The sequence below is a fragment of the Calonectris borealis genome, chromosome 6 (assembly GCF_964195595.1).
Source record: "Calonectris borealis chromosome 6, bCalBor7.hap1.2, whole genome shotgun sequence".
NCBI lineage: Eukaryota > Metazoa > Chordata > Aves > Procellariiformes > Procellariidae > Calonectris > Calonectris borealis.
Genome location: NC_134317.1, coordinates 5,304,060 through 5,331,541, shown reverse-complemented (window position 1 = coordinate 5,331,541; position 27,482 = coordinate 5,304,060). Strand labels below are relative to the sequence as shown.

At 38.6% G+C, this 27,482-nt stretch overlaps 1 protein-coding gene across 2 annotated transcripts in view; it reads left to right on the top strand.

Moving 5' to 3' along the window:
• The window catches only part of ARHGAP15 (Rho GTPase activating protein 15), a 333,439-nt gene that overhangs the window by 36,811 nt on the left and 269,146 nt on the right, over positions 1–27,482 (top strand). For both annotated transcript variants that reach the window (XM_075152711.1, XM_075152712.1), the window contains exons 3-6: positions 10,458–10,532; positions 16,073–16,134; positions 20,922–21,009; positions 26,970–27,059. In XM_075152711.1, coding sequence (XP_075008812.1) covers positions 10,458–10,532; positions 16,073–16,134; positions 20,922–21,009; positions 26,970–27,059 — 315 coding nt within the window. The remainder of the gene's footprint in view (positions 1–10,457; positions 10,533–16,072; positions 16,135–20,921; positions 21,010–26,969; positions 27,060–27,482) is intronic.

The window sequence follows — 27,482 nt, the reverse complement described above, 5'->3', positions numbered from 1 at the left end:
TTTTCTTTTTTTTTTCTTTTTTTTTTTTAACCTGTGTGACAAAGAATCAAATCAAGAACCCTGAAGCCCAATACAAATTTGAAGAACTAATTTTTGTATTTAAAAAAAAAACCCCAACAACCTAACCTTTGCATTATAGTACTTTTAACTGTGTCAGCAGATTTTGGCAAAAGTGCTAGGTTAATAATTTTATGTGAGATGAAGGCAAATTGCAAGTGGAGAATTCCAGAGCTGGGTAACAGTGTTAACGATCACTGCTGTCCTACCTGGTTTGCTGTAAGGTTGTGATTAAATATAAAACTGAAAAATCTCAAAGGAAGAGTGAAGAAAAGTTAAGCTTTTAAATAGTTTCATTCGTTTCCTAGCTGAATATTGTGATGTCAAATAGAATAGGAAGGAGTCGTCCTGCCAATTGACCTTTGCAAAATCACCCATTTGCTTAAAAAGCTAGTTGAAGTACATCAGTTATTATTTTGATTACTCTATTTCTTTCATGTTAACATTTATAATGGCACCTGGGAAAATCTGTTTGAAGACTTTGCTGCTTTCTTTCTTCTGCTGCGTATGTACTTTGGTCCTCTGAACAACGCTAATAAGCAATACTGTTTTTTTTAAGAGATTACAGGTCATGATGATATGAGAGACTAATATGAGCCAGCAGGGGTGGAAAAAAAAGCATTCACAAGCTTACTCAGGTTATTAGTGCAAAGGGAAGGGGGAGCAGGTGGCAAGATAGATGGCCATCTAGATATTATCAATCTGACAGGTATCCAAGCGGTTCTGTATTACAGTCTCTAATTTTGATCTCTGAATAGTTTTTAATAAGATTTAGCTATGGGGTTTTCAGCCATGACCTGTGTTAGAAGATGTTCCTTCCAATCACATTAAAAACGTGCTTTGTGAAAATTCCTGTACTGACAAAACAAAGGACATTCCATTGTAAAAGCCAATGTTTTACATCTGCGTTGCCTGGAATCAGCAACCTAAAAGTTAGAAAGGAGGTAGTCTTAGTGTTTTTTTTTCCTTCAGATTAAAGAAGCTGAACTAAGCTTGGAAGTCAGATCAAAATAGTTTTTATTCAGGTTCTTGGGCTTTTGTTACTGGATGTTCATAGCGACTTTTTTGGCTTGTGTTCCTTATAAATCTAATTTCATTCCGGAGCCAGGACTTTTTCGGCACTGCTCCTGTGAAACTTGGACACAACAATTTGACAATATGTCCAGACCAAAACAGATCAAGTAGTCACACATGACTGATTCGGCGGAGCATGCTCAAAGACAAGACTGATGTCTCCGCACAGCAAACAATTCTCTAGGGTAGGGACAGCGCGCTCAAATCCAGTCACCCCAGAATAAACACTAAGTTAGACACAGCTTAAATGTGCCTTCGAGCACCGGCTTCCACTGCTGTCTAGATGAGAGCCGCAAGCCAGGCTGCAGATCCAGCCATGGATTCTGCAAGTTTTATATCTCGAAATTTTCAGCCGGCTAGCAAGTGTATGTAATCGTAGAGCAGTATTGGGGTGCACTCAGCAAGGGGAAGAAAAAAGAAAAAAAACCTATTCTTGTTAGAATAATTTTGTGAATATGTTTCATGGGTATTTGCGACTCATTTTATTAATTTTCCATGAGTGTTTGTAAGTAAGTGTGATAGTTTGTTCGCCAGAGTGTTGGCAGAAAGGAGAAGTCCTGGAAGACTCCATTGGAAATATTCTCTGCTGCAGAGATCTCTTTGATTTTCCTCTCCCTCCTTCTTTTAAAAGTTTTGGTCATCTAATCAAAAAGCAGAAACTATAGTATGTAACTTTTTTAATGACTGTCATACAGTGAATGAAGGACAGCTTAAAAACTATGGATGGTCTGTAAAAATACTATAGGATTTATATGCACATATGAAGTTGTTCAAATAATTTCAGTGAAAATGTTAATAAAACATATTCTTTTGGAATAGTTAACAAAAATATTAATTTGTTAAGGAGGTTATTATTTAAAGTAACAAAATTATTAGTATGTGTTGTTTTGCTGTTAAACTATATTTGGGTAGAAAATGATGTTTTAATTTTAACATTACTGCTTTGTCTTAAAATATCTGCAATAATATTGGCTTTTGGACTCAGAAAAACAGAGACAGAAGCTTTTCTTCTATACTAATTTTTATAAAAATAGTCTGTTGTTACCAAGTAGGGTTTTCTGTGTTATTATTTCAAAGGGCAATGACACAAATTAAAATGAATCTTTATTAAAATGATTTTTTTACTATCTATGTTTACTGGTGCCATTGTTTACCATGGAATATTTTAAGCAGTATGGTATATATGGAATGTGCATTGAGGGTAAACAATTTTAGACAGGTCTGGATTTGGTTCACACTGTTTTCAGTATGATCTACCTTTGATTTTTATACATTATGGCCACTGAGAGATGTGCAGTGCCCAAGGTAGTTTTAAGCTGAGTCTCAGAAACAGGCTAGCCTGGTAAGCAATATAAAATAGGCTGTGCTCTGGTTCATGTGGCCATGGCTATGCTGCTTTGATGTTTGAACCAGTTTGTTTCAAGTTGGCCCGGGTATCCCTCCACTGCCATTGACAACGTAGAGCATATTCTTACACAAGAATCTTTGCAATTTCCTTGTACTATTCCATTTTGTATCCCCCTCCCCCCCCCCAGTATATTCCTCCCCCTCCCCGCCTTTATGCTTCTGGCACATATATGTCCACAGGTGTTATTAAGTGTAGGGTAGCATGTGGTATCCATGCTTCAGTGCTATCGCAGAGGAAGGACTTCCTACAGGAAAAAAAATGATCACTTTCAGTATTTTGCAGGCTGCCCATCTAAGCCCATCATTGCCTGGCATCTACACACTAAGGGCAAGGATCCAGCGAACTTGTGAGTGGGCACCATGCCATCTGAACAGATGGGCATGGAAGTAGGCAGCCAGTAGACCATGTATGTGCATCAACTGTGGGTGTTGAGGGCAAGTTTCCCAGTGGAGAATGTCCAAACAGCTGTCTGGCCTGAGCCAACATGCCTACGACCAAGCAAAAGTGCCATCCCTAAATCCTGCTGAGTTGGATTAACCTTCAAAAATAAAAATTGCTTCTGCAGTAGCATAAGGTGAGTTTTTGGCTTGTTTAAATCCGAGGGAAGGAATTAGGTAGGCAGGATAAAGAGATGCACTAACGTACAGTCCGCTAGAGAGGACTGAGCATTTGTCTAGGAATATTAATAATATTTTGTACAAGGGTATTTATATGGTGTACAGTAACTGATGACTTGCAGGAGTGTGACATCAATGTTAATTACGCTCTTTCTGTTAAGACGGTCCTTTCAGGAGAGACCGAGCTTTTGAGTGCATTTCGATTGTAGTGTGTGTGCTGGATGTGACTTTGTAAAGGCAATTCTTTTGGATTTTTTTTTTTTTTGTTGCACATTTACTTACTAAGTTTTAATGATTTTTTTGCTTTCCCCTCGCCCTGAGAATACTATTCTGGGGTGCAATTTCAGGTGAGAGTTGCTGACACAGTTTGCTGTCATAGCTGAGTTCTCACATTTATTGTCTTTATTATTCTAAGATCCAAAGGGGACATGAAAAGATAATCTATCATTACTCTCTGTCTGTATTAACTTAGATTTTTTACCTTTTATAGACATAACATCAAAGAACACATTTTGCAGACATAGATGTCAGAGGCAAAGAACACTGAAATACTGATGTCTACTGCATTTTCTGTTCCTGCTGTTTTTACTCCTTATTTCCTCTATCATTGGTGAACTACTCATCTGTAATTTTACGAAAGCACCTGCAGTATTTAAGATTAATATATTCTAATATTGTGGTGAACCAAAAGTAAAAACTGCATTATGAATAGAAAAATCTGAATAGGAAACTTATCAAAATATTTTATTTCATAATACATATTTTTATGTATGGCTAGACGAATGCTGTCAGTGTGCGCATTGCTGTATTTTGTTACATATTAGTCTGTAACAGAAAAGGCTAGTACCAATATATAAAAAAGCCTCACTTTAAATGTTCTTTTCTTGAATCAGCAAGTATTGTATTTAATACAATTAAAGCATATTGAAGCTTTGAGACCAGGTTCCAGTTTGATTTCCAGTTGGAAATCCTGAGGATTAGAGGCAACGCAGCTGTTGGTCCCTTTGTGATGGTTTGATCCCCAGCTACGCGAATCTGAGCGACCTGTGGTCAAATTTAGAGCAACCTTAGGATTTCTCAAACTTCTATGGGTGGTAAGAACCTTTTGTGGCTGTCTCCTCTTCCACGTATGGTTTTGGCAGATCTCCTACTCCTGAAAAGGCTAAAAATGAAGCCAACTACATCAGCTGGGACTCCCGCAAAGCAAGGATCAATTGGACAAATTTCAAAGTCCATTTGAGTAGCTAGAGAGGAACAAAAGGGCTCCCACTCTAGGGGAAAATCTGCTCCTGGGAAACAGCAAGCTGTTAATGGAGAAAAGTACCTAGTGCCTGATGTAGGCTTATCCTTGCAGTTAAAATATTAGCCCAAACTGGATACCCCAAATTTGGAGCACCCCTCCAACAATTTTGGGAAAGAAGGCGACACAGTTTCAAACACGCTTTGTAATCAAGCTCATGATTGTTTATTCTCTGATCACAGAGAATCAGTTCATCTTAACACTGGCTAAAATTTAAGGTAGAATCTGAATAATTATTTTGCTCTTATTTCATGAATGAAGCAGATGAATAAATTGAGTTTACTGCGAATAATCCTTCAGTAAAAGCGCCGCGGTGCTTGTCTACAGCAAGTTCTGAAGCCAGGGATCACGCCCACGTGATTAAATTGCCTTGATATAAAATACCTACCTTCACAGGCTCGAATATGAAGGAGGACCCTCGCACTTTGGGAAAGGTCTATGGGATTCTGATTTATAAGGGAGCAAGAGGTCAAGGGAAGTAAAACTATTATCATTATTTTCACAGGCTCTGGAGATCTGAACTGAATATAGAGGGCAGTGTGCTCAAAGGGAGACATGCAGGGGGAATGCAACACAATCCTGCTTGCTTTTTTTCTTCCCCCACTGACTTCAGTCTGCAGATTCTGCTGAGAGTATGTCATATGTAACAAACTCAAGCCTGTAAGGACTGTGAAGTGCTTTTCTTATTAAATGATGCATAGAGAGATTATCTGGTCTGTAGCCAGCGCACAAAAGCTCCATCCATGCAAGTTCCTATTCCCGAGCAAAGCGTTTGGTCACCTGCGTAGTAACGCGTTTTTGGGGGCCTGAGGATGGGGAGGGAGAGTGAGGAGCAAATGAGGGCTGGTGGGGTCAGGACAAACTGCACTTCGTCTCTCTCTCTCTCTCTCCCTGCAAGCCTTAGAAAAAAAAGCAGAGAGAGTTAATGTCATGTTATACCGCCTTGTAGTCTCCATTACTTTTTCTTCTGAAGAAATCTATTTGGGACAAGCAAGAAGGAAAAAAAAACCCAACCCACACGTGGTTCTAAGCTCTGAAGGATGGTGTTAGGAGGGCTGCAGAGCAAGCCAGGAGCACCAGTGGCCACAGCTGTGGGCAAGGAGCCCCCTGGGACACAAGAGCTTTCCCTGGGGCTGAACAGGGTCTTCTGCTGAGCTATTGCACAGCTCCAATGCACCGAGAGCATCCGCAGCAGCAAGTTGGGGGGGAAGGGGATTGCTCCCGCTGTTTCTTGACAGCCTCCATGTCTTGAGGATGAACCAAAACCGCTTATCTGCTGAGATGACAAAGGAGCATCTCCGAGTGGGGAGACCCTTGGGATTTTCTCAGTGCCTTTCACAGCAGGAGAGAAATGATATCATAGCAGAGCTGTGTCCAAGTAATTTCTGTAGATAACGATGGATTTGCCATACCGCCCAAGTTAAAACAAAACAAATCACTTCGAACACAGCAGTGAATGAAATGTTACAGGATTTTCCTTTCTCTTGCCATTGCCTAGGTGTCTTTCAAGGGATGGGACCATTAAAAATGCCTCAATAGATTTTTGTTAAGTTTCTCTATCTAAGCAATTATGAGCTGTCACTGCAGTATGGGAGTGACTGGGAACGAAATGACCACAGACATCACTAAATCAGGTATCACTCCTCCTTCTCTGTTGAGGGAATGGTTTTCACAAAGTTTATGTGACTAGTTTGTACTTTCATTGCAAACCTTCAAGCAGCCACCAGTAAGTTCGATCCTATAAAGAATGGAGTGTTCTGGCCCTGATCCAGAAAAACACTTAAGCCCATTGCAGAGCGCTTTGCTGGATCAGGTCCAGAGCGGAGCAACAAGCGGTAGTAGGGATTCAACAGTAGGGGCTTTCTCTCTTTTTTTGCGTGTTTATTAAGGAATCTCCACATACATGATTGCAGTGTGGGTAGAATGAAACAAAACAATAGTTAGACCCCTAAAAAGAAAGGTCAAAACATGAACAGCGTGACATTTTTTTTGGTAGAAATCTAACAAAACCTCCATGAGAACCTTCTCCTTGATGGAGCAGTACAGTGATTGATGGAGAAAACAACAGGTAAATGTCATCCCAGGGTTTCTCATCTAAAGCAGAGCTCTGCTGCACCAAGTACTGCTTGTTTGAACAAACTATGGTTTTCCTAGGCTACTTGTAGGTGACGTTTGTGGGTAAATAACCTGTGGTGAATAACTTATTTGATAATCTTGAAAACCAGTTAGAAATGTCTTCTACAATTATCTTAACTATTTAGGGATAGAAGTGAATTCAGAATGATGTTTCAGGAAATAATTGTCTGTACTTTGCACTAGAGCAGCCTGCCTGGGCCTTTTGAGAAATGCTAGTTGGTTTTGTTAGGCTTGGTTGAAATCAAAAAAGAAGTATGCTGCTTCTCGTTGACTAGACGAATTAGGTCAGAAATATGCTTGTAATGGGAAATAAAATCCAAATCAGTCCTCCAAGTCTCTCTTTAAATCAACGCCATGCTATTTGAAGAGGCTAGCAATGAGTTAGTCATGATGAATTCCCACAAAAAGAGGGAGAATTTAAAGAACAAATGGGAACACAGAAAGAAATGAAATTAAACATCAGGTTATTGTATTTTACTTCATCAATGATAAAACAGCAGTTGTCAGATGGTTGTTCCTTCACGCCGGGATACCAGGCATATGTAATGGAGGCTTTGCCTTTGTAGAAAGGATGATGACGGATTAGTGCTTAGATGCTAGAATAACTCTGGTAAGAGATGGATACCCTTTAGCTAAGGGAAGGGGGGGTTGCTGAGGCTGAATTTAACAAAACCAGACTTGCCCACAGACTTGCAAGCGCTCGCAGAGTGGATTTTTAATGCTGCAGGTGACATTGTTGCTGACTGAAGAATGTTCATCAAATCAGAAAACTGCTGATAAGCTGCCTTTCCCAAAAAGGGCTCTCACGAACAAGTTCTGTAAATCTCTGCCTTTCATCATACCCTGGGAGGTGAGGTAGAGGACTTGTGACAGACATTATTTAGGTTTTTATTCAGTTTATTAGGGTAATCGAATGGAGCTATAGGGAAAAGAAATCTCAAAACATCTCCTTTATGGTCTATCTATTAAAAGCTAAATGAAAGAATGAGAATAATTGAGCCTATACTTCCCTTTGAATATTTTGGTACACCACTGAAAGTTGTGAGTATATTGAAACAGGAGTATATTGACTGCTGTCACCCAGGTTCTGCTAAGAACATTTTAACATTGAACTGAATATATTGTGAAAGAAGTGATATGACTAACTCATTCAGCAGTATTTGCAAACTATATTTAAGACCAAATTTATATAAGGTCTGCTGGAATTTTATAAAATCAGTCTTAAAAAATATATTGCCTCTGTTATTGCTGAGTTTTTTCAAGCTGTTTTGATTCTTTTTTTTTAAAAAGTTCTATTTCTAAACTAAAAGGTTGGTAGAAATGAGTAAGAAACTTTGTTGAAGTTTCCATTAATTCCATTTGTAAGCCAAATATTTGGGGTGTTTTTCCAGAAAAGCTTGATCTTGGCTTACATAGCTGTGGATTTTGGTTGTATTTCTGTAACTAGATTCAGACTTTGGAGCTTTAGGACTCTCTTGCGTGAGATTGCTCATTGCTGGGCTGCAAAGTAATGTAATTTCTTTTATTTTTGCCCTATAAGAGAAACAGCCTTTTAGCAAAAGTATCACATTAAATAATCAGGTAGGTCTCTTCTTTCTCCTTGTACATGTGCAGCTTTCCTTAATATTTCTGCTTTGCATACAGCGAAGAGGTTTTTAAAGCACATAATGTCATCCATAACTGGAATTTAATATTTTTTTTCTCCTTTCATACTTCCTGGAAATCTTACTATTGTGTTTTATTGTACTATCACTAATAATTTGCTAGTACTACTAAAATAGTACTTTTTACTATCTCCTTTCTTTGTTTGGTTGTGGATGGATTTAGTGCATCTGATATATTCTTTTTAGCATGTATCAAATGTGAGCATTTCTTTTGCTAATGCTCTGATCGCTGAACTAAAGACCAGACCGAAAGCTCTGATCGGTGCTGTACACTTCAGAAAGTTGCATATAGGTCCCCCAACAGACACGTGTGATTCCTGGAGAGAGCAGCTGAATGTTAAAAAAAGATACTGTGGAGTGGTGGTGTGTCTTGTTATTTAATTTGGATGAGTGAAGAATATATTTTAGAAGGCATCACTGGGCAATATGCTCTGTTGTATGTTAAGGAATAATTAAAATGGGGGATCTGGGAAAGAAAGACTTTCTATGATGTAGACCTGAATAGTTTAGTTATATGTCTTAAGCACCATAGAACCTTCAGAGTAGTTGAACAGTAAAGATAAAGAAAAAGATAAATTGAATTAATTTATTTTGCATTTATATACATGCCTCTGCCTGCATTAATATTAAGTTCCATCCAAAATCTAAATAGAAAGACTGTAATCTTAGAAGTTCTCTCAATAGCATCAGCAAATCATTCTTGTTTACCCTACATGCTAATAAAACAGGAACATGACACTCCTGAAAACAAGATTGCGAAATATAGAAAATGTGGTCTGACATTTTTTTTCTCCCCAAAGGAGGGACTGCCACTAACTAAAGTATTTCTTATGAAAGCTCGATTGCTTAAGATGCAGAATATTAAGAGAGAAAAACACTTTAGGACACAGCCATGTCACCAGCTGTTACTCACCCTTAATGAAATTGTTAAGTGATATTCTTCATAAATAGGTCAGGGAAACTTTTGAATTGTGAAGAATGTTTTATCTCTTTCTTTGAAATGTTTGTATTAAATTTAGAACTGGTAATTCATTAAGCTCATTAGCTCTGACTAGGAGAGTAGAGCAATATCTAGGATATAGATTTCAAGGCTAAAAAATGTTAGTGCTTACAAATAAACATGAAAGCAATGTGTGGAGAAAAAATATGGGATCATAATATGTTTAACTGTTTTTTGAGCGTGGCCCTCTGGATTAATTAAGAACATTTTCTATATTCAGACACTTGAATATAAACAGAATACATTATGACTTTTGGCTAACTCTGTTTTAATAGGGAAAAAGAGAATGCATTATGATGAATACAGTGGAAACTAGTCGAGACTATATTTTGTTGTTTGCTTTTTAGCTTCAGTTAAAAAAGGAGATAATCACTGAATTTTACAGGATCGCAACTCCAAATTATAGTATAATTGATTGACATTGAATTTAAACAGTAAAAGTTTTATGCACATATTTTTGGGTGACCTGTTCTTTGTTGCAGATTTGTAAGGAAGTAAAATGCTATTGAGCTTGATTTATGATCAAACTTATTTAGTCTTAATAATTTCTGGTTTAATGCAATAATTTTCCAGACTTAAGTCACAGACGGTTATACTGCCTTCCTCCTAGAAAAGAGGGAACTGGAGGAAATCAAGGACTCAGTACTTGGGACAATTGTAGATTCAGAGTCCAGGCTTGCTGTAGCATTCCAGTCATGAAGATTTTAGAAATAACCTTTAAAGCAGTTTAAATGTACTGGATATGTGTTGGTTCCCAATTACTTTCTAGTTTCTTCATTGACTTAGTTTGTGGCCTAAGGTTATAATTAGCATCTTTCCCATTTCTGTAAAATGGGTTTAGGAGCACCTAAGCAGTTAAGCAATTTTTGAGATTCCTGATGGAAAAGTCATAATTTAAAATTATTATTATCAGTTGGTTAATTTTTAGGTAAATTTGCCAATGTGAAATCAAAAAGAAACACATTTATACCAGCGATGTTTAGAGTTTAGCAGCTGTACATTTCAAATACATAGGATTCAGAGGAACACCAGTTTTCACAGAAATGCAGTACTGAAAGAAACTAGGTTTCCAAAACTCCATCCAATGCATGCTGTGCATGCCGTGCATGCCCAGTAATTAAATTTGTTGGTCCATCTTTACCTGCATGTATTTGAATCCTCTCTGAATTTAAATCCTTGAATTTTTTTTTTTTTTTTTTAGGTAAATCGTCATAGAAGAAATCATTCCCAACATAACTTAACGCTTGCAGACATCATTAGTACACAGGACCATACGGTAAGCAATTGCTCTATAGAACAGATAAATCACTCTTGTTATTTTAAATGTTTATAATGTAAATGTTACGCATGCTTTACTAAAAAATAAATACATGAGGCTTTGGATGCCTCAAGATGTTAGGGGATTTGAGGGATTTTGATTGATCAATAAAAAGAATAATTTTAGAAGGTACAAAGCAATTTATATAGCTTGACTTTGCTGTTAATTCGGTTGTACTAGACTGATGTTTCATCAGTATTAATACTTGGTATAAAGGAATGCAACTATGTCTTTGCCCATATTGAGGTGTTTTTAATATTAATATCAATTTTTATAAGTAAAAGTGATCTCAAAATTTAACAAAATTTTCCTTGACATTAAAATAATCCAGGGGGAATGAGAAGCATAGAGGTTTTTCTATTAAAAGAAAATGAATATGCAAATACAGATTCATCAAAGAAATGTTGGTGTCAGTGGTAATTTTACCTACACAAACTTCTCAGGATTAGGTAGGTTCAGAAGCTTTGAATTCTCCTAATTAAGAAAATTATAGAACCTATATGTGATATAGTGATAATTACTTTTCCTCATAGTTTCTAATACTGTTAGCTCATGAGAGTCTTTTTTTTTTATTATTATTATTTAGAAACTCAAATATTTACACATACATACTCTCATCTTTAATATTCTTCTAAAAAGCAAATTAAAAAAAAAAAACCCAAACCAAACACAAAACCCCACACAATAATTCCATTTTCTTATTTCTACACTAATTCTTCAGGGCATTTTGGGTCATTTTCTCAACCTTCTATATGTTGAAAAGGTGCAGAAAGGGCACCAGCTTAACAACAAATGATGATATTTATTGAGACAGAAACAACAGAGCATATCATTAAGATATATTTGGTATTCTTTTTAATCTAATATCATCCATTTGCAGAAGTATTGTAAATTGATCCTAATCTGTCTTGGAAGTATTTTCTTGAAATAGAAACTAGAACAGAAAAGGGGATATTAACAGATGTTAAACAAGGGGAATACAGCACCCCAAACAGAGGTTATCCTAGAAATCTTTTTATTTGTCTTTGTGGTAAAGTTGTTTTGTAATTCCATAAATGCCTTTTATATTAATTACAGAGAAAACTGTGGGTATTATTAATTAATGAAGATCATGCTAATTTTTTTTTAAAGACAGCACCTGTACTAATTAAAGCAATATATATACACAGAAAGTTACTTTGCTTAGCACTGAGAGGTCTCATATTAACTGAAGATCTTGTATTTTTGTGCTCTTCAATTTTGAGCTGTTTAATTTATAACAAATGGCAGGTTTGAGCTATGTAATTTAAATCAGGATATTTTATATGCCCAACATTTGTTAGTGGATTTGATATTCTAGCTCAAGACAATTATAAGGAAAATATGACTGAGCAGCAACATTTTCATCTGGAAGCACATCCAATTTTTAACTTCCTAAAATGTGAGAATAGAGGTGATTCAGACCTGATGTTGAAAATCACATTTGCCTTTGGTTTTGGATTGGTTAAAATAACAGTTTGTGAGGGGTGGTTGGTAAACTTTGAAAGCATGAGATTTTGGGTCTGATTCAGAGAAGCAATCAACAGCTTGAATGGTTAGCCAATGCTCCTCCCAATTTCTGTTTCCAGATGGATAGAAATATTAAAAAGAATAACCTTTCTCATATGTTATTTGGCATCTCTGGCCCTGGCCAAGCACCAGAAGTTTTATGCTACAAAAATGAAGGGTTAGAAGGAGAAGAAAAATATTGAAAGATGTAAAATAAGTTTGATTTAAAAAAAAAAAAAGAAAAGAAAAAAGAAAAAAAAGGTAGGTGGAGATGGGGATTAAGTCTTATTTTAGCTCTAATAATTCACCCATCCATCACTAGATAAATAGTGACGTGACTCTGCATAATAATCCCTACATACTTTCTCTCTGAGTTTTCTATGGCAATGATATGCATGACAGGAATTTGCATGAGATAAGTACAAATTATAGAAAATGCATGCAGTAATCCTCATGTACCCATTTGAGAATCACCTAAATCATTGTTCATAGACCTACATACCTTTTCATAGGTACAAACAGCTATATACACAGTATGTATTTCATTAAGTGCTATATACCGGCAACAGACAAAGTCTGAGGAAATAGTTAAACATATTACACTGTTAATATCATCATCATAGAATCATAGAACCGTTTAGGTTGGAAAAGACGTCTAAGATAATCAAGTCCAACCGTTAACCTAGCACTGCCAAGTCCACCACTAAACCATGTCCCTAAGCATCTACACATCTTTTAAATACCTCCAGGGATGGTGACTCAACCACTTCCCTGGGCAGCCTGTTCCAAGGCTTGACAACCCTTTCGGTGAAGAAATTTTTCCTAACATCTAATCTAAACCTCCCTTGGCGCAACTTGAGGCCATTTCCTCTCATCCTATCGCTTGTTACTTGGCAGAAGAGACCAAGACCCACCTCATTACAACCTCCTTTCAGGTAGTTGTAGAGCGCGATGAGGTCTCCCCTCAGCCTCCTCTTCTCCAGACTAAACAACCCCAGCTCCCTCAGCCACTCCTCATCAGACTTGTGCTCCAGGCCCTTCCCCAGCTTCGTTGCCCTTCTCTGAACACGCTCCAACACCTCCATGTCCTTCTTGTAGTGAGGGGCCCAAAACTGAACACAGGATTCGAGGTGCGGCCTCACCAGTGCCGAGTACAGGGGCACCATCACCTCCCTGCTCCTGCTGGCCACACTATTTCTGATACAGGCCAGGATGCCATTGGTCTTCTTGGCCACCTGGGCACACTGCCGGCTCATGTTCACCCGGCTGTCAATCAGCACCCCCAGGTCCTTTTCCTCCGGGCAGCTTTCCAGCCGCTCTTCCCGTGTAGCATTGCATGGGGTTGTTGTGGCCGAAGTGCAGGACCCAGCACTTGGCCTTGTTGAACCTCATACAGTTGACCTCGGCCCATCGATCCAGCCTGTCCAGGTCCCTCTGCAGAGCCTTCCTACCCTCCAGCAGATCAACACTCCCGCCCAGCTTGGTGTCGTCTGCAAACTTACTGAGGGAGCACTCGATCCCCTCGTCCAGATCGTTGATGAAGATATTGAACAAGACCGATCCCAGTACTGAGCCCTGGGGAACACCGCTCGTGACCGGCCGCCAACTGGATTTAACTCCGTTCACCACAACTCTCTGGGCCCCGCCATCCAGCCAGTTTTCTACCCAGCGAAAAGTACACCCGTCCAAGCCATGAGCAGCCAGCTTCTCCAGGAGAATGCTGTAGGAAACGGTGTCAAAGGCGTTACTAAAGTCTAGGTAGACAACATCCACAGCCTTTCCCTCATTCACAAGCATGTCACCTTGTCATAGAAGGAGATCAGGTTAGTCAAGCAGGTCCTGCCTTTCATAGACCTATGTTGATTGGGCCTGATCATCTGTTTGTCCTGTACGTGCCACATGATGGCACTCAAGATGACCTGCTCCATAATCTTCCCTGGCACCGAGGTCAGACTGACAGGTCTGTAGTTCCCCGGATCCTCCTTCCGGCCCTTCTTGTAGATGGGTGTCCCATTTGCTAACCTCCAGTCAACCAGGACCTCCCCGGTTAGCCAGGACTGCTGATAAAGGATGGAAAGTGGCTTGGTGAGCACTTCTGCCAGCTCTCTCAGTACCTTCGGGTGGATCCCATCCAGCCCATAGACTTGTGTGTGTCTAAGTGGTGTAGCAAGATCATTTCCCCTTGGATCATAGTGGCTTCGTTCTGCTCCCCGTCCCTGTCTTCCAGCTCGGGGGGCTGGAAGAACAGCTGGTCTTACTATTAAAGACTGAGGCAAAGAGGGCATTAAGTACCTCAGCCTTTTCCTCATCCTCATCCTTTGTCACTATGTTTCCCTCCGCATCCAATAAAGGATGAAGATTCTCCTTAGCCCTCCTTTTGTTGCTAATGTATAGATTAGCCAGATTAAGTTCTAGTCGGGCTTTGGCCCCTCTAATTTTCTCCCTGCATAACTTCACAACATCCTTGTAGTCCTCCTGAGTTGCCTGCCCCTTCTTCCAAAGGTCATAAACTCTCCTTTTTTCCTGATATTTTGTATAATAAAAATAACAGATATGTTTGATTTAAAAATCCTTATGTTGCATGTTAATGTATGTTTTATTGCTATTTAATAGCTTTGCAGACAGCAAAATTATATTGAAATTGTTACAAAATCACCTTGTGACATAATTTATTATAAAGACCACGTGGAGTTTCTAATATCCAAGCCAGGCACTGACTCAGTAGAGTTTGAAAGGGAAAACAGACCCACTCTGAATCACGATTTTTTTCTTTTCCTGTTACTGACACAGCTGGGACATCCTTAGCTAATGATACCTGATGAGATGGCAGGTCTGTGGGTTTGGCTGAAGAGCAGCTGTCTTGTTTTGTTTGGTTTTCAATTTTTAAATATAAATTTACATAGCCAACCCCCCCCCCATATCGCAAGTCGTATATCACAGCTATACAAGGGATGTTTCAGCAGATCATAGACAACCAAGTCTACAAGGGCCTCTGGCTTAAGAAAAGTGTGTGCAGAGATGTGGAGGAGCACAAATTAAGAGGGAGAAATGAAAACAAAAAAGAAAGCCTAGGTCTTCCTTCTAATATGCCAAAACTCAAGCACAACATTGGCACCCTACAACCAGGTGTCGCAGCCTTGTGCATACCAGCAGGGTCCTTAGCCGGTTCTGACACCACGGGAAAGGGACCAGGTTTCAGTAATAAATCTACAAAGGTGATACCAGGTTGCTAATATCACATACTGCTTTGTATAGGTAATAGCTCAGGGCTTTGCCTTTTTAGGTTTATTTTGGAAAATGCACAACACAGCTGTGTTTTCCTTTGTTATAATTCCCGTTTCAGATTGTATGTTGAGAATTGACAGAACTGCTCAATTTGGTTTTCTGCACCATACTATGAGATCATTTAGTTCAGCTGGAAACTTGAAGACAAGTTCTCCCTGCACAAGGATGCACACACTCCAATGAAGTGTGACCTTTTAAGGGCTGTGAGGGGTGGGTGAGCGATGTTTCTCTGACATGGGTTACCAGTAAACACATGACTCTCTTTAGAATATAATAAGCAAGAGGCTTCTATAGAAGTATGATGTGTTCCTCATAGCTATTAATGAAACTCAATATGTGAAATTATACCTTGACATAATTTACTTGCAATATATTTTCAACTCGTTTTTTTACTTATAGCTAGAAACTTTGCTTGCATTAAAATAAATTTCTTCTAAATCAATGAATAGAATAGTACTGGGGTTTTTTTCGAGGTTAATTCTGTGTACTAATTGACCTTAAACATTGTTTGCAAATTTTCAAAAAAACTGACTGTATCGGGAAAAAATAGGTGATTAAACTGAGATAAATATGATAAAATGCCTCCACACAGATTAGCTAGATGCAGACTCTTATGCATGTACTAAGTGGATTCATTCATCCGAATAAATGATATGGTTATGACATGGTTTTTTTCTTTCTTGTAGGTAGTGGAGAAAGAAGGATATCTTCTAAAAGCTAAAATAGCAGATGGTGGCAAGAAATTAAGGTATAATATGTGAATGTTACAGAACCTATCAGTTGCAAAATTCAGAGTTGATGCATGTTTAAGTATATATAGCAACTAGTGCTGTTAATAGCCAAATTGCCATTGTTTCAGTATTAAGCCAATGTATGATTACAGTCTCAGAAACCAAGTGACAGCAGCTAACGGGCTCATTGCATGCAATGAGCGTGTGTCAATATTAGCCTCCATATTATATATATTATACACATATTAAGGACAACCTTAAGGCACTAGGCAAACCGAGAATATATTTTCCAGTGGGCAAATTTTTGGTGCTGAGTGTGTGCTTGAGCGGTCAAGGATGGGATGTAGGAACCCACCATGCGGTGATGCCCCAGGGACGCCAAGGCATCACTGTCAAAAGTGGTCAGTACTTAGTCGCTTAGCACTGTGTTGAAAGTAATGTGAATATTAATGCTGCCTTTTATGGAAGGATTTGCTACGGTTTCCTGTTATTTAGATGCCTGTAAAGGAGTAGCAGTGATGTGACCAGCACTGTATGTCACCAATGAGAACGGGAGAGTAATGTGAAATGTTACATTTTCTGCCTGGAGAAAGGAGCCAAGTAATAAGTTCTCACACCTATATAGTGCTAAACCATAAGGATCCTAGAAATGCTCCTTGAAAAGGGAGACCGGAGGTCACCTAGTCCAACCTCTCACTTGAAGCAAGAACATTGTCAACTCTTGGCCAAGCCTGCTGCAGCTGGCTGCCATCAGAGACTGGTGTAACTTGCATTTTGGGAAAAGGCATTGAAGCCAGTAATACTCTGTTCCCCACTTTGGACACTGGCAGGAGCTTCTGCCGTGTGTACATAGGCTGGGCATCACCTGTGAACAAGCCCAGACAAGGAGGGAATTTTACCTTCCCAGCGCATCGGGTGCCCTTAGCACAAAGCATCTCCATGGCTGGGCGTTGCGTGCCGGCTCGGCGCGGGCCCAGGGAGGAGGCAGTGTAGCTCGGCCACTTGTATTTTTAAATAGCCCTGAACAGTAGCGTATTTTTAAATAGCCTCGGAGATTGCGAGCACCACTGAAGCTATAACGTGCTGCCATCAGGTGTTCGTTTGACAGAATGCAAACGCAGCCGCAGAGCTCGGGGCTCCTTTTGCAGCCCCCCCAAGTCTGGTCGCACCTTGCAGGGGCTCTCCGGCAGCGACTTTCAACCGTGACTTTAACCTTGTAGCTATAGACAAATTCACGCAATATACTTGTTAATTCTAGCTGGGTCTTCTCTGCATGCTGATATTTATGGGTCTTTATACAGACAGAGGATGGGTAGTGGGGATTCATCTACTCTGCATAAGCTTTGCCTGACTCCTCCTTCCACTTACCTGAATTTGCCGTTCAGCGGCTGGAAGTGATTTCTTGAATAATGTTGGTGCCACAAGGCAAGAATTAGAATATTGTGAGCTGACTTTTCCAAAGAGCTTGAAAACCTTAGGTTGCTGCATGTATCCTGTGAAATCCCACCTGTACAGAGACTAATATACCTTAAAGCATTTTTTTTTTTTTTTAATCTGACTGATTGCTTTATGGACAATCTCATAAAAAAGTTGACTAGTTTATATACTTTTTATCTTTAGGTCACAAAAGTAAAGAAGTTTTGATTTTAAAATGTCATTTTTTAAATGAAACAACTGTAGAATAAAAGAACTGGGGAGTTTAAATTTAGGGGGAAAAATCTTCTTGCAGATAATATGGTGAAATCGAGTTGCATTCTCATAGCTTCTATAATTCCTATAGTCTCCTGCAAAACCGCTAAATTTTCTTATTCCTGATTGAATTAAAACATTATCCCCATAAAATTCAGAATGAAACTTGGATAAAACATCTCACCTGATACAATTTAAGAAATACTTATCATTGACTTTTTATTTCTTTGTTGTTGACTTCTTATTTCAAAACCATAAATAGAACTGCATTTATTTATTTTAAATGAGGTCCAGGTTGAGATGAAATGTTTTCAAATCTCGGCAAACTTCCCAGTTAGTTTGATCAGAAATTTGAGTATTTTAAGAAAATTGCACATAAGTCTGGGAGCTCAAAATACAGTTGCTGATTTATATTTCTCAGGTTAAAAAACCCTGCCTCACAAATAGCTGGAGCAAGCAGCACGCTGGCTGGTAGAAGTGGCCATGACACAGAAATGTTCCTCTCCATAACTAATGTCAAGCATTTGGTGTAAATTGTGTCCTGAATCTAAGCTGTGTCCTAAGGGTTTTAATCCTTTGGTAATCCATATTTATCCAGGATATCCAACTCAGGAACATCTGTTTAAACCAGCACGTAGCATGCTTGGCCACTTACTCCCCTGCACACTTACAAGACCTTTTATGAGTAGGGGGAAAAAAAAAAAAAAAGAAAATTAAAACAACTGAAGTTGTACTTACCAATAGACAACTTGTATACACTACCTTGATGGTGATTCTCAGCTACAGCACTTCTTTCCTAAAGACACTTTGAAAATAATTAGCTGAGGTTGAACTGTTCTTAATGCCAATATGCACAATCCACAGCTATGACCATAGTTCACATTAGCTAAGGATACAGCTTTATAGTGGTAATAAATTTAGCTGAAAGTTTCAAAGTGACTTACAAACACTGTCCTTTTGTAAGGAAATATTTGCCAGTGATGGTCAGGTACTTTTCTAAAACCCTACTGTTTCTTTCTCTTTCTCAATGTCTCTCTCTTTATTTTTTCCCCATTAAGATGGCATAAAAAATGCAGTTCTGTTTTCTTCAGACATATTCATCTCCTCTACAGAGACTTTCTTTCAGTGTTGCCTCTTGTTGGCCATATTTTAGGGATGATAGTTAGATCATGCTGGGTGAAATCCTGCCCACATTGGAGTGCAAGTTCCTCTGATAATGTCGGTGGCATTAGGGTTTCATCTGTAATATTGGTTATGCTCCGTAAGCTGATGCCTGAAACATATAAAGTAGGAAAGTCATTAATAGAAAAACTGCCTGTTGTTATGCATGATGTGCAGTTTGATGGGATATTGAGTGCAGCAGAGCTTTGGGATGGATCTGGAAGTGAGCATCGCAAAGAAGATTGACAGGCCTTAAAACTCAACAAAGCCAGGTTTCGCTAGAATAAAAAATGAGTGTGTTTGAGTTACTTAGGAACACCTAAACAGAGAAAACTCAAAGGAATAGGGAAGAGAGGAGAGGAAAAAGGGTTTCTAACAGCTCCTCCCTGGGCTCTTGGTGTCCTTACAGGCAGCTCCCTCATTTTAACACACGTGAAGCAGCCTGTTTATCATAAGCATTTTCAAGTTTATTCTAAAATGGTCAGATTTATGATCTGCATTCACATAAAGAAAATAGTGGGTTTATGAGTATTTTTGTAAATATCAGGTGTTATAACACTCAAATTGGAGGCTTAAACTTGACACTTTCATCTAAAAATAGTTTTGTATCAGACCAGATCTACTTGTTTATGATTATGCGGTGGTTTGAAACATTACGTTACATGTAATATATATAATCGCATTTTCTTCTGTGTTGATTATTATGTACTTCTGCGTCAGGGGACATTGTTTCACATATCTATGTGTATTTTGACTTCTCCCTCACCCCAGCAGTTTGCCAGCTCTCTAGGTCTGTACTGTGAACTCCTGATGTTTAATGGTTACTTAAACCTCTCTTAGATATCGTTCTTATCTTCCTTGCTCTGTTGTAAATTTTTAATTTAGGGAAAGGAGAAAGTATTTGGGACCTTTCAAAAGAGACCCTTTGCTGAGCTCTGTATAATCAGAAATTACATTTTTCCTTCTCAGTTCTATTTTAAATATTAGTTACCAGAAGGGCAACAGCTAAGTCCTCTAAGTGTATGTGAACTTTATGCATGTGTGAATAATCCCACTGTTTTCCTGTGATTAAGGCACTGTTGTGGTTTAACCCCAGCCGGCAACTAAGCCCCACCCAGCCGGTCGCTCACTCCCCCCCAGTGGGATGGGGGAGAGAATCAGAAGGATAAAAGTGAGAAAACTCGTAGGTTGAGACAAAGACAGTTCAATAGGGAAAGCAAAAGTCGTGCACGCAAGCAAAGCAAAACAAGGAATTCATTCACTGTTTCCCATCGGCAGGCAGGTGTTCAACCATCTCCAGGAAAGCAGGGCTCCATCACGCGTAACGGTTACTTGGGAAGACAAACGCCATCAATCTGAATGTCCCCCCTTTCCTGCTTCTTCCCCCAGCTTTATATGCGGAGCATGACGTCATATGGTATGGGATATCTTATGGGATATCCCTTTGGTCAGTTGGGGTCAGCTGTCCTAGCCGTGTCCCCTCCCAACTTTTTGTGCCCCCCCAGCCTCCTCGCTGGTGGGGTGGGGTGAGAAGCAGACAAGGCCTTGACTGTGTGTAAGCACTGCTCAGCAGAAACTAAAACATCCCTGTGTTATCAGCGCTGTTTCCAGCACAAATCCAAAACATGGCCCCACACCAGTTACTGTGAAGAAAATTAACTCTACCCCAGCCAAAGCCAGCACAGGCACTCTGGTGGAAAAGGAACACAGATGAGCTTTAAAACATGAATAAGGAGAAAGAAGGCCTTCAAGCTTTTTTGGGCCACATTCAGGTATAATTAGGATGGTGCAGCTCCATCAACGTTGGTGGAAGTGCATTGCTGATATTGACTTTAGACCATTTTTGTTTCTGAAATGAAATAATTAAAAACTAAATATACAATGGAACATCTTTTACCTCCTGCTTGCATGCCTTGCTAATTTTTCCTTTTTTATATTTTATTTTACTTTTAAGGAAAAACTGGTCCACGTCCTGGATTGTTCTCACAGCTCGGAAAATGGAATTCTACAAAGAATCCAAGCAGCCGGCACTGGCCAACCTGGTGAGCAATCAACCATCCAATATCCTCGGCTTCCTTGCAGCTGTTATTTTAGTATAAAAAGTTCTGTGTTTACATAAGACAAATTCGGACTGAGATGGCAACCTTCAAAGGTTTGAGAGCAATGGAGGAAAATGCCTTGATAAACTTTTAATCAGATGTAGTGTATGAGAAGAAATAGGACTTAGCATGTCCTTTATTAAGAGGTGCATTTTGAGAAAAATTGCAAAGTGAGACAAATGGTGAGTGACTATCCAGTAATGTGAAGGTAACACTTTAAATTAAGGTGCCATTTATAAATGCTTTATTCTTATTCATGAAAATGATCACTAAATGCAGCTACTTCCTCAAATAATGTATTATAAAGTATGTTATAAAATGCATTAGTAATAAATGCTTAACAGATGATGCGATGAGAATCTGTTGCAAAGGATATTGTGAGACGTAAATTGTATTAAACCATGTATGTGCATCTTTAATACATGAATTTAAGTTGTTATCTACCATCCTATAAAGTGGCTTATACATTAATAAATAATAATAAATTATTTATAAATGGCACCTTAATATAGGGTGTTACCAAAGCAGAAAACATAAGTTAGCAAAGTGATTTTTTTATTGTAGTACAAATGTGACATCTACCATACCCCGCTAACCTTCCTGAATATTTCTATGACTCCATCTAATGCAGCTAATGCAATTTCTGTAGCCTGTAGTTACTACAAAGTGAAATTTGCAGTACCTTTTTATTGCGCCCCAAGGAAAAGACCACTGATCTTAGTCTTCGGAGATGTGACAGCTACGTCGCGCAAGCAATAACGGCACGTTACTTCAGTGCTAGTTACTGCTGAGTTTGAGCCTACAAACCTGAATGTGGGCAACAAAAAGGGAATTCGGTAAATGTGCGACACTGTGGGCAGCGAAGGGACAGGTTTGACAAAGCCCCGTTGTGAAAGGCTCTCAAGGCCTGATCAAACCTGCCGAATCTCATTGGCAGGATGGGTGGCCACAAAGGTGCTCTCTTTGGCAGGAGTCACAAACAATAAGCTATTTTTCCCGTCGCAGGTGATACAAACCTTTTCTTCTATATATTCTTGATCTATCAATGCCACCTGCCATAAAATCAGCTTTAAAGAACACCTTTTCATGTGTTGCTTTTTTGGAAAGAAGACGAGGGTTGCAGAAAAATAAAAATAGATGAAACAATAAAAGCAAGTAAAGGATGAAATCTGGTACTTTCTGCTCATGTTTGTGCCAGTACGGCTGGAAAATACCGCTTTTCCGAAGCCATGAAAACAGTATAGCTTGAATTAATATTTTTTCAGAATAATTTGTTTTCCTTAAAGTTGAATTAGATGTTATTTAAAAAAAAAAAGTCTCAGGTGAACTTATTAGGACTACTCTTATAATTTACTAGCTGTCTTACACGCCTACCTGCTACCTCTTCTCCTCTCTCTTTGCAAGCACTCACTCAGATCCCAGGACATACATGGACCAGCAGAAATTCAACACACAGGAGACTTGATTTTGCTCTGAGACTCCTCCACATGGTTAAAATTCCCATTGGCTGTTTAAGGATTTAGATACTAAAGTAGACTTGCCTGGAGAATACAACTCTGGCCCAGATCTCAATGTGTTTAACTAAAAAAATTAAGGTGTGTTATGAGAAAAGATCTTCTGAGAAGTCAGTCCCTTCCCTGAAGTTTCACTTCATACCCAGTGCTCACAATTGGTGAGATAACATCTACTACCTCCTGTGTTAGGAAGAACACAGACATATTGATCCTATATTTTGCTCATTATGGGGAACAAAATAAAAGTGTGGATTGTTTTGTTTTTTATTCCATGCCAGTTCTGAACACTGGGGCTGTGAACTCAACATTCACTAGGTGAGAAAAAGCTATTAAAGTTACATTTTCTGTCTATTGCATATGACTTATGCAAATAAACAAATTGGGTAAAGCTTGAAAACAACAAGAGCTGTCATTATTCATAATCTTATAACCCAATTTCCTAACCCCAAATTTCACACATCAAAAAAAGCTAAACCGGCATGTTGATCTCATCTGATAAAGCAAATGCAATGTTTATTTCCATTGTAAACCATTTAGTCACCATTGATAGTGGAAAGGAAATAATACAAAAAAGATTCATTAGAAATCGTTTGTTTACTGATTTTTTTTTTTTTTTTTTCTTTTCCCTTCCCAGCTGTAGTTTACTTTGGAAAAAGGGGAGCTCAACCATTAATTAAATAATGTAATAGAGCAATGTTCATTCACGATAGCATGACTTATAACAAAGAATTTTTATTGTTAGCAGGAAAATGATGTGACTTAACAAAAAGATTAATGTTCCTTTGTATTATAAAGATATTAAGTCATTAATTATTAATTATTAAATAGTGTACATGAAGTGAAAATTTAGAGTGAGACAGCATCATTATAAGAGGAATGATATTTCACAATAAAGGCAACAGGAGAGAGGGAAATGAAAGCACATTCTAATCATACCTCTTTTTCTGATGATAGGATAACATTTAGAGATGATTTAAAATTATATTTACCAAAATTTTTAATAATATTCTAATGCAAAGAACTAGTAATAGCTAAAAGGTTTTTTTTTCTTGTTCCTTTATACGATTGTAGGTGTAGGACTCACTATAACAACTTTCTTATTGATTTGCATGGAGAAGACTGGGATCCATAGCTTTCTGGTGAAGCTAGTGACAGTATCTGGTATTATTAGTAGTAATAGAGTGCAACAATTAAAGCACACAGAGGAGAGATTCAGAAAATGAGCTTGTTTACGAATATTACTGAAAATGCAAGTTTGCATCCCAGGTAGCTAAATCATTATCCTTTGCTTCTGCCTTGATCATTTGTGGTCATGCTTTTGATACACTTTTTTCTGGCATTCATATGAACACAACTTGCTTTTTATTTTAAATTCAGGACATTGTGATCTAAATGGATCACAGCTCCATTCTTTCTTACCAGCGTTAAACTCTATTATCAGTTGGTCTTTCTGACCAAGAAAAAGTAGTCTGTTTATTACCTGAGATAGTTTATTCAACAGAGGTTATTTTAACCTCAGGATATTAGCCCATTTGCAAAGTAATTTAGTGAGTGAAAATGCTGCTAAAATCCATATTCATGTTTGGGAACATTTCATTGTAGCAGTATCAATTTACAGCATAACCCCCTCCAACAACATTGATAGAACATAGTTGCTCTGACTGCAAAACACAAACCAAGGACTCAGAGTGCTCAGGCTTTCCCAGTAACCTTAACTTACTCTCTTGCAGTGTCTCTGGGTAACGCATAAACTGGAGAGCAAACTATGTAACAGGACAATGTTAGGCCAGAATGAATTTCTAGGCAATTTTCCTGGGGTCCCTATGGATTTAAGCAGGGCTTCCCATTGCGTGGAGCTCCCCAGGTGCAGAAAAGGGCTGATGTGCATGATGGCCAGTTTCAGGCTTGATGGATCTGAATGATTTTGCATGTAGTTTTCATCAGAAGCTTCATATACTATGCCATACCCATGAGTCTCCTATGGTGTTCATAGACACCTCCTATCCCGTTGTGGGCAGAATTGCTAAATTCTCCAAAAGAGAAGTTTTCCAGCTGATTATTGCACATAGCAGAAGGGTGTTCATCTTTCCAACACTGTGAGCTTGCATCCCATCCTTTCTGGAAAGGGAGATGCACATACTTATACTTTTCTTCTGCTTATTACAAAATCAGAGCTGTAAAGAGACTCCAGATTACTACAACAACAAAATTAAACTGTGTGTGTACTGAAGTGCACGAAGGAGTCCAAGTTCTGCTGCTGCATATGTTTTTGTACAATCATAGAAATTAGAGATGGCAAAATCCTATCGAGTTCACTATTCCATCTTCCTGTAAAACTTCCCTGGCCTTTCCATTGTTTTTTCTCACTTCAGTGTGAAATGCCATGGCAGTTTTCCTGAGGAAAATATTCTGTAGCCCATATCTTTCACTATCAAGAAACTATTTTCTGTTTCTTTGTCTACGTTTTAATCTCTTCTTTTGATCTCATTATGTGTTTCCAAAATTTCTCGACTCTTTCTGCCGGTGGAATAAAGCTGCCCTTCTTTGTTAAGTCTTTTCAGACTCAAACTATCCTTTTGGGTAACTTTTTCAAGGAAAGCAAGGTGACTCGCTCTGACAAGGCTGTGTTGTCTGTTCATGGTGGGTTACAGAGCTCCTTCCTCTATGCGGTGCAGACCTGGCCATTGCATGGAGTCCCAGGGAGAAAACTTCTCTGGGATATCTCCTGGTCAAAGAGAGAGATCTACTCAAAGGAGGCAACATAGCTCTATTTATAAAAGCCCTTATAAAAATAATACTGAAAATTCTTCCCCCCCCCCCCCATTTGAATATTTGTTTGTATTAATAGGTTGGTGTTTGTCTGTTTTTTTTTCAACTTTTACCATGCAAATATTAACTGATTAAATTTCACAACATGTTTGCAAAATCAAGTATCGATACTACAGTTTTGATCTGTTATTAAAAATTCAGAAGGATTAAGTTCTTGTCAGAGGCCAGGCAGGAAGTCTGAGGCAGAGTTGGGGAAAAAAATCCAAACCTTGCTCTTCTAGCGGTTTAGCCACAAGAACATCCTTCTATTTTGAACCGCATATTTCTTCCATTAAAAAAAAGAAAAAAAGGGAACAAAGACACACAGGACTGTCAGTTTTAGAGGAGCTGAACCATGGTGGTTTTATGGTTTGGCAAATGGAGAACATAATTACAACTCCAGTACTGAAAACTGCCAGAGACTCTGGCTGCAAATTACTTGACCAGGATATCTTACTCTGCTTCTTTTAACCTAAATAGGTCATTTTCTACCCATCTCAAAAGCACCCCGGAGAACACACATTTTTTTTAGTCTTTAATAACAACATCAGAGAAATTCAGTGAGCAATCTTTGGAAAACTGATTATGTGGTTGATGCTGAACTGGCCACCGTTAACTTCTATTAAGTCTGTTTTCTGTATCACCAATGCCATTTTTTAAGGTAAAATGGCTTAAGAACAACACAGCAAAAAAGATGCATCAAGCTGATTAATTATGTTATGTGGATATTACTCCATATCTTACCCAAAAGGGACTTATTAGTGCTTTATACTGTTAGCAGTAGTATTTTTATTGTTGTCTGGGATGTGCAGTAACCTAATCTGCAACGGCTACTCTAAACTACATGGGCTTTGCCAGAACTGCTGCACAGGCAGAGTCCCTGGAGAAGGAGCTTAGATGGCAAATGAGGATTACTAGGCTTTACACCAACTCCCAGCAACATAAATGATACAGGCAAACAAATCTGCTCTTTGAATTATTTGCATCCATACAGAGGAGCTGGGGAGGCAGAGCTGTGGGATGCACGGACTGACATTGCGAAGTGGCAAATGGTGTGGAGCTACCCTAGTGCTGAGCTCTTTCTGGGTGTCGCACATGCCCTCGAAGCCTTTTTTTTAGGAGCTAGAAATGATAATTTGTTTGGAGAAAGGAGACAGCTTGTCTTACAGATACGATGTATGTTCCTGTCTAATTTCTGTCCTTTCCAGCTGCATCAGTTTAAATTTGCATTTGGAAAACCCACAAAACTTTATCTTTAAACCCAATGCTTTTTCAAGAGGTTTTGCAAAGTAAGCATTTGCAATATCTGATCAATGTGTAGCAGTTGCGTTTTGAGCTATTGTATGTTATATTAGACTGTTTCTTAAACAATCTAATAATTTTTAAACTCATGTATCTAGAACCTTATTTCTGAGTTAAGACACCTCAGGAGTATTTAATAATACCAGGGAATAATGAACTCTTTTCAGTAATACCAGCAGCTGTGCTACAATAATCTGTCACTTGAACTTGATCTATTCTTGTTTTATCTGATAACTATCCCCACTTGTGAAAAGTCAGGTTGATTTTTTTTCTTTCCAGAAACCAGGATATAAACCTGAGTGTGTGGATTTGTGTGGTGCTCGCATTGAGTGGACCTCGGAGAAATCCAGCAGAAAGAATGTCTTTCAGGTAAGAGGCAATACATGCATTTCATTGCTCATTTGAGTATAAACTCTGTTAAGTAAAGAGGTAGGTTTTATTTCCTCGGTTTTAATAACTAGAGACTCATTTAACACAGCGTTTTTCTTACCAACACAGGAGTGTAACATTTTATCAAGCGTCAGTTTACTATTTTTCTAAGAGAAGGATTTCTGATGACTGAGTCTCCCAAACACTTGAGAACCTGTTGATTTATTGATTAATGCTCTATATTCAATTTGTTTTTAAAACTTAGTAGGTAATTGCTTTGGGTTCAGGCCTAGAATCTTGACCTAAAGGACTTCCATAAACACAACTTCTTCAAACTGCTTATACAAGCATTGCTCCAACACAGTGCGGTTACTCTGTTTATTTTTATTGCTGTTCAGGGTCCTCAGACGGTGATGACCCAGG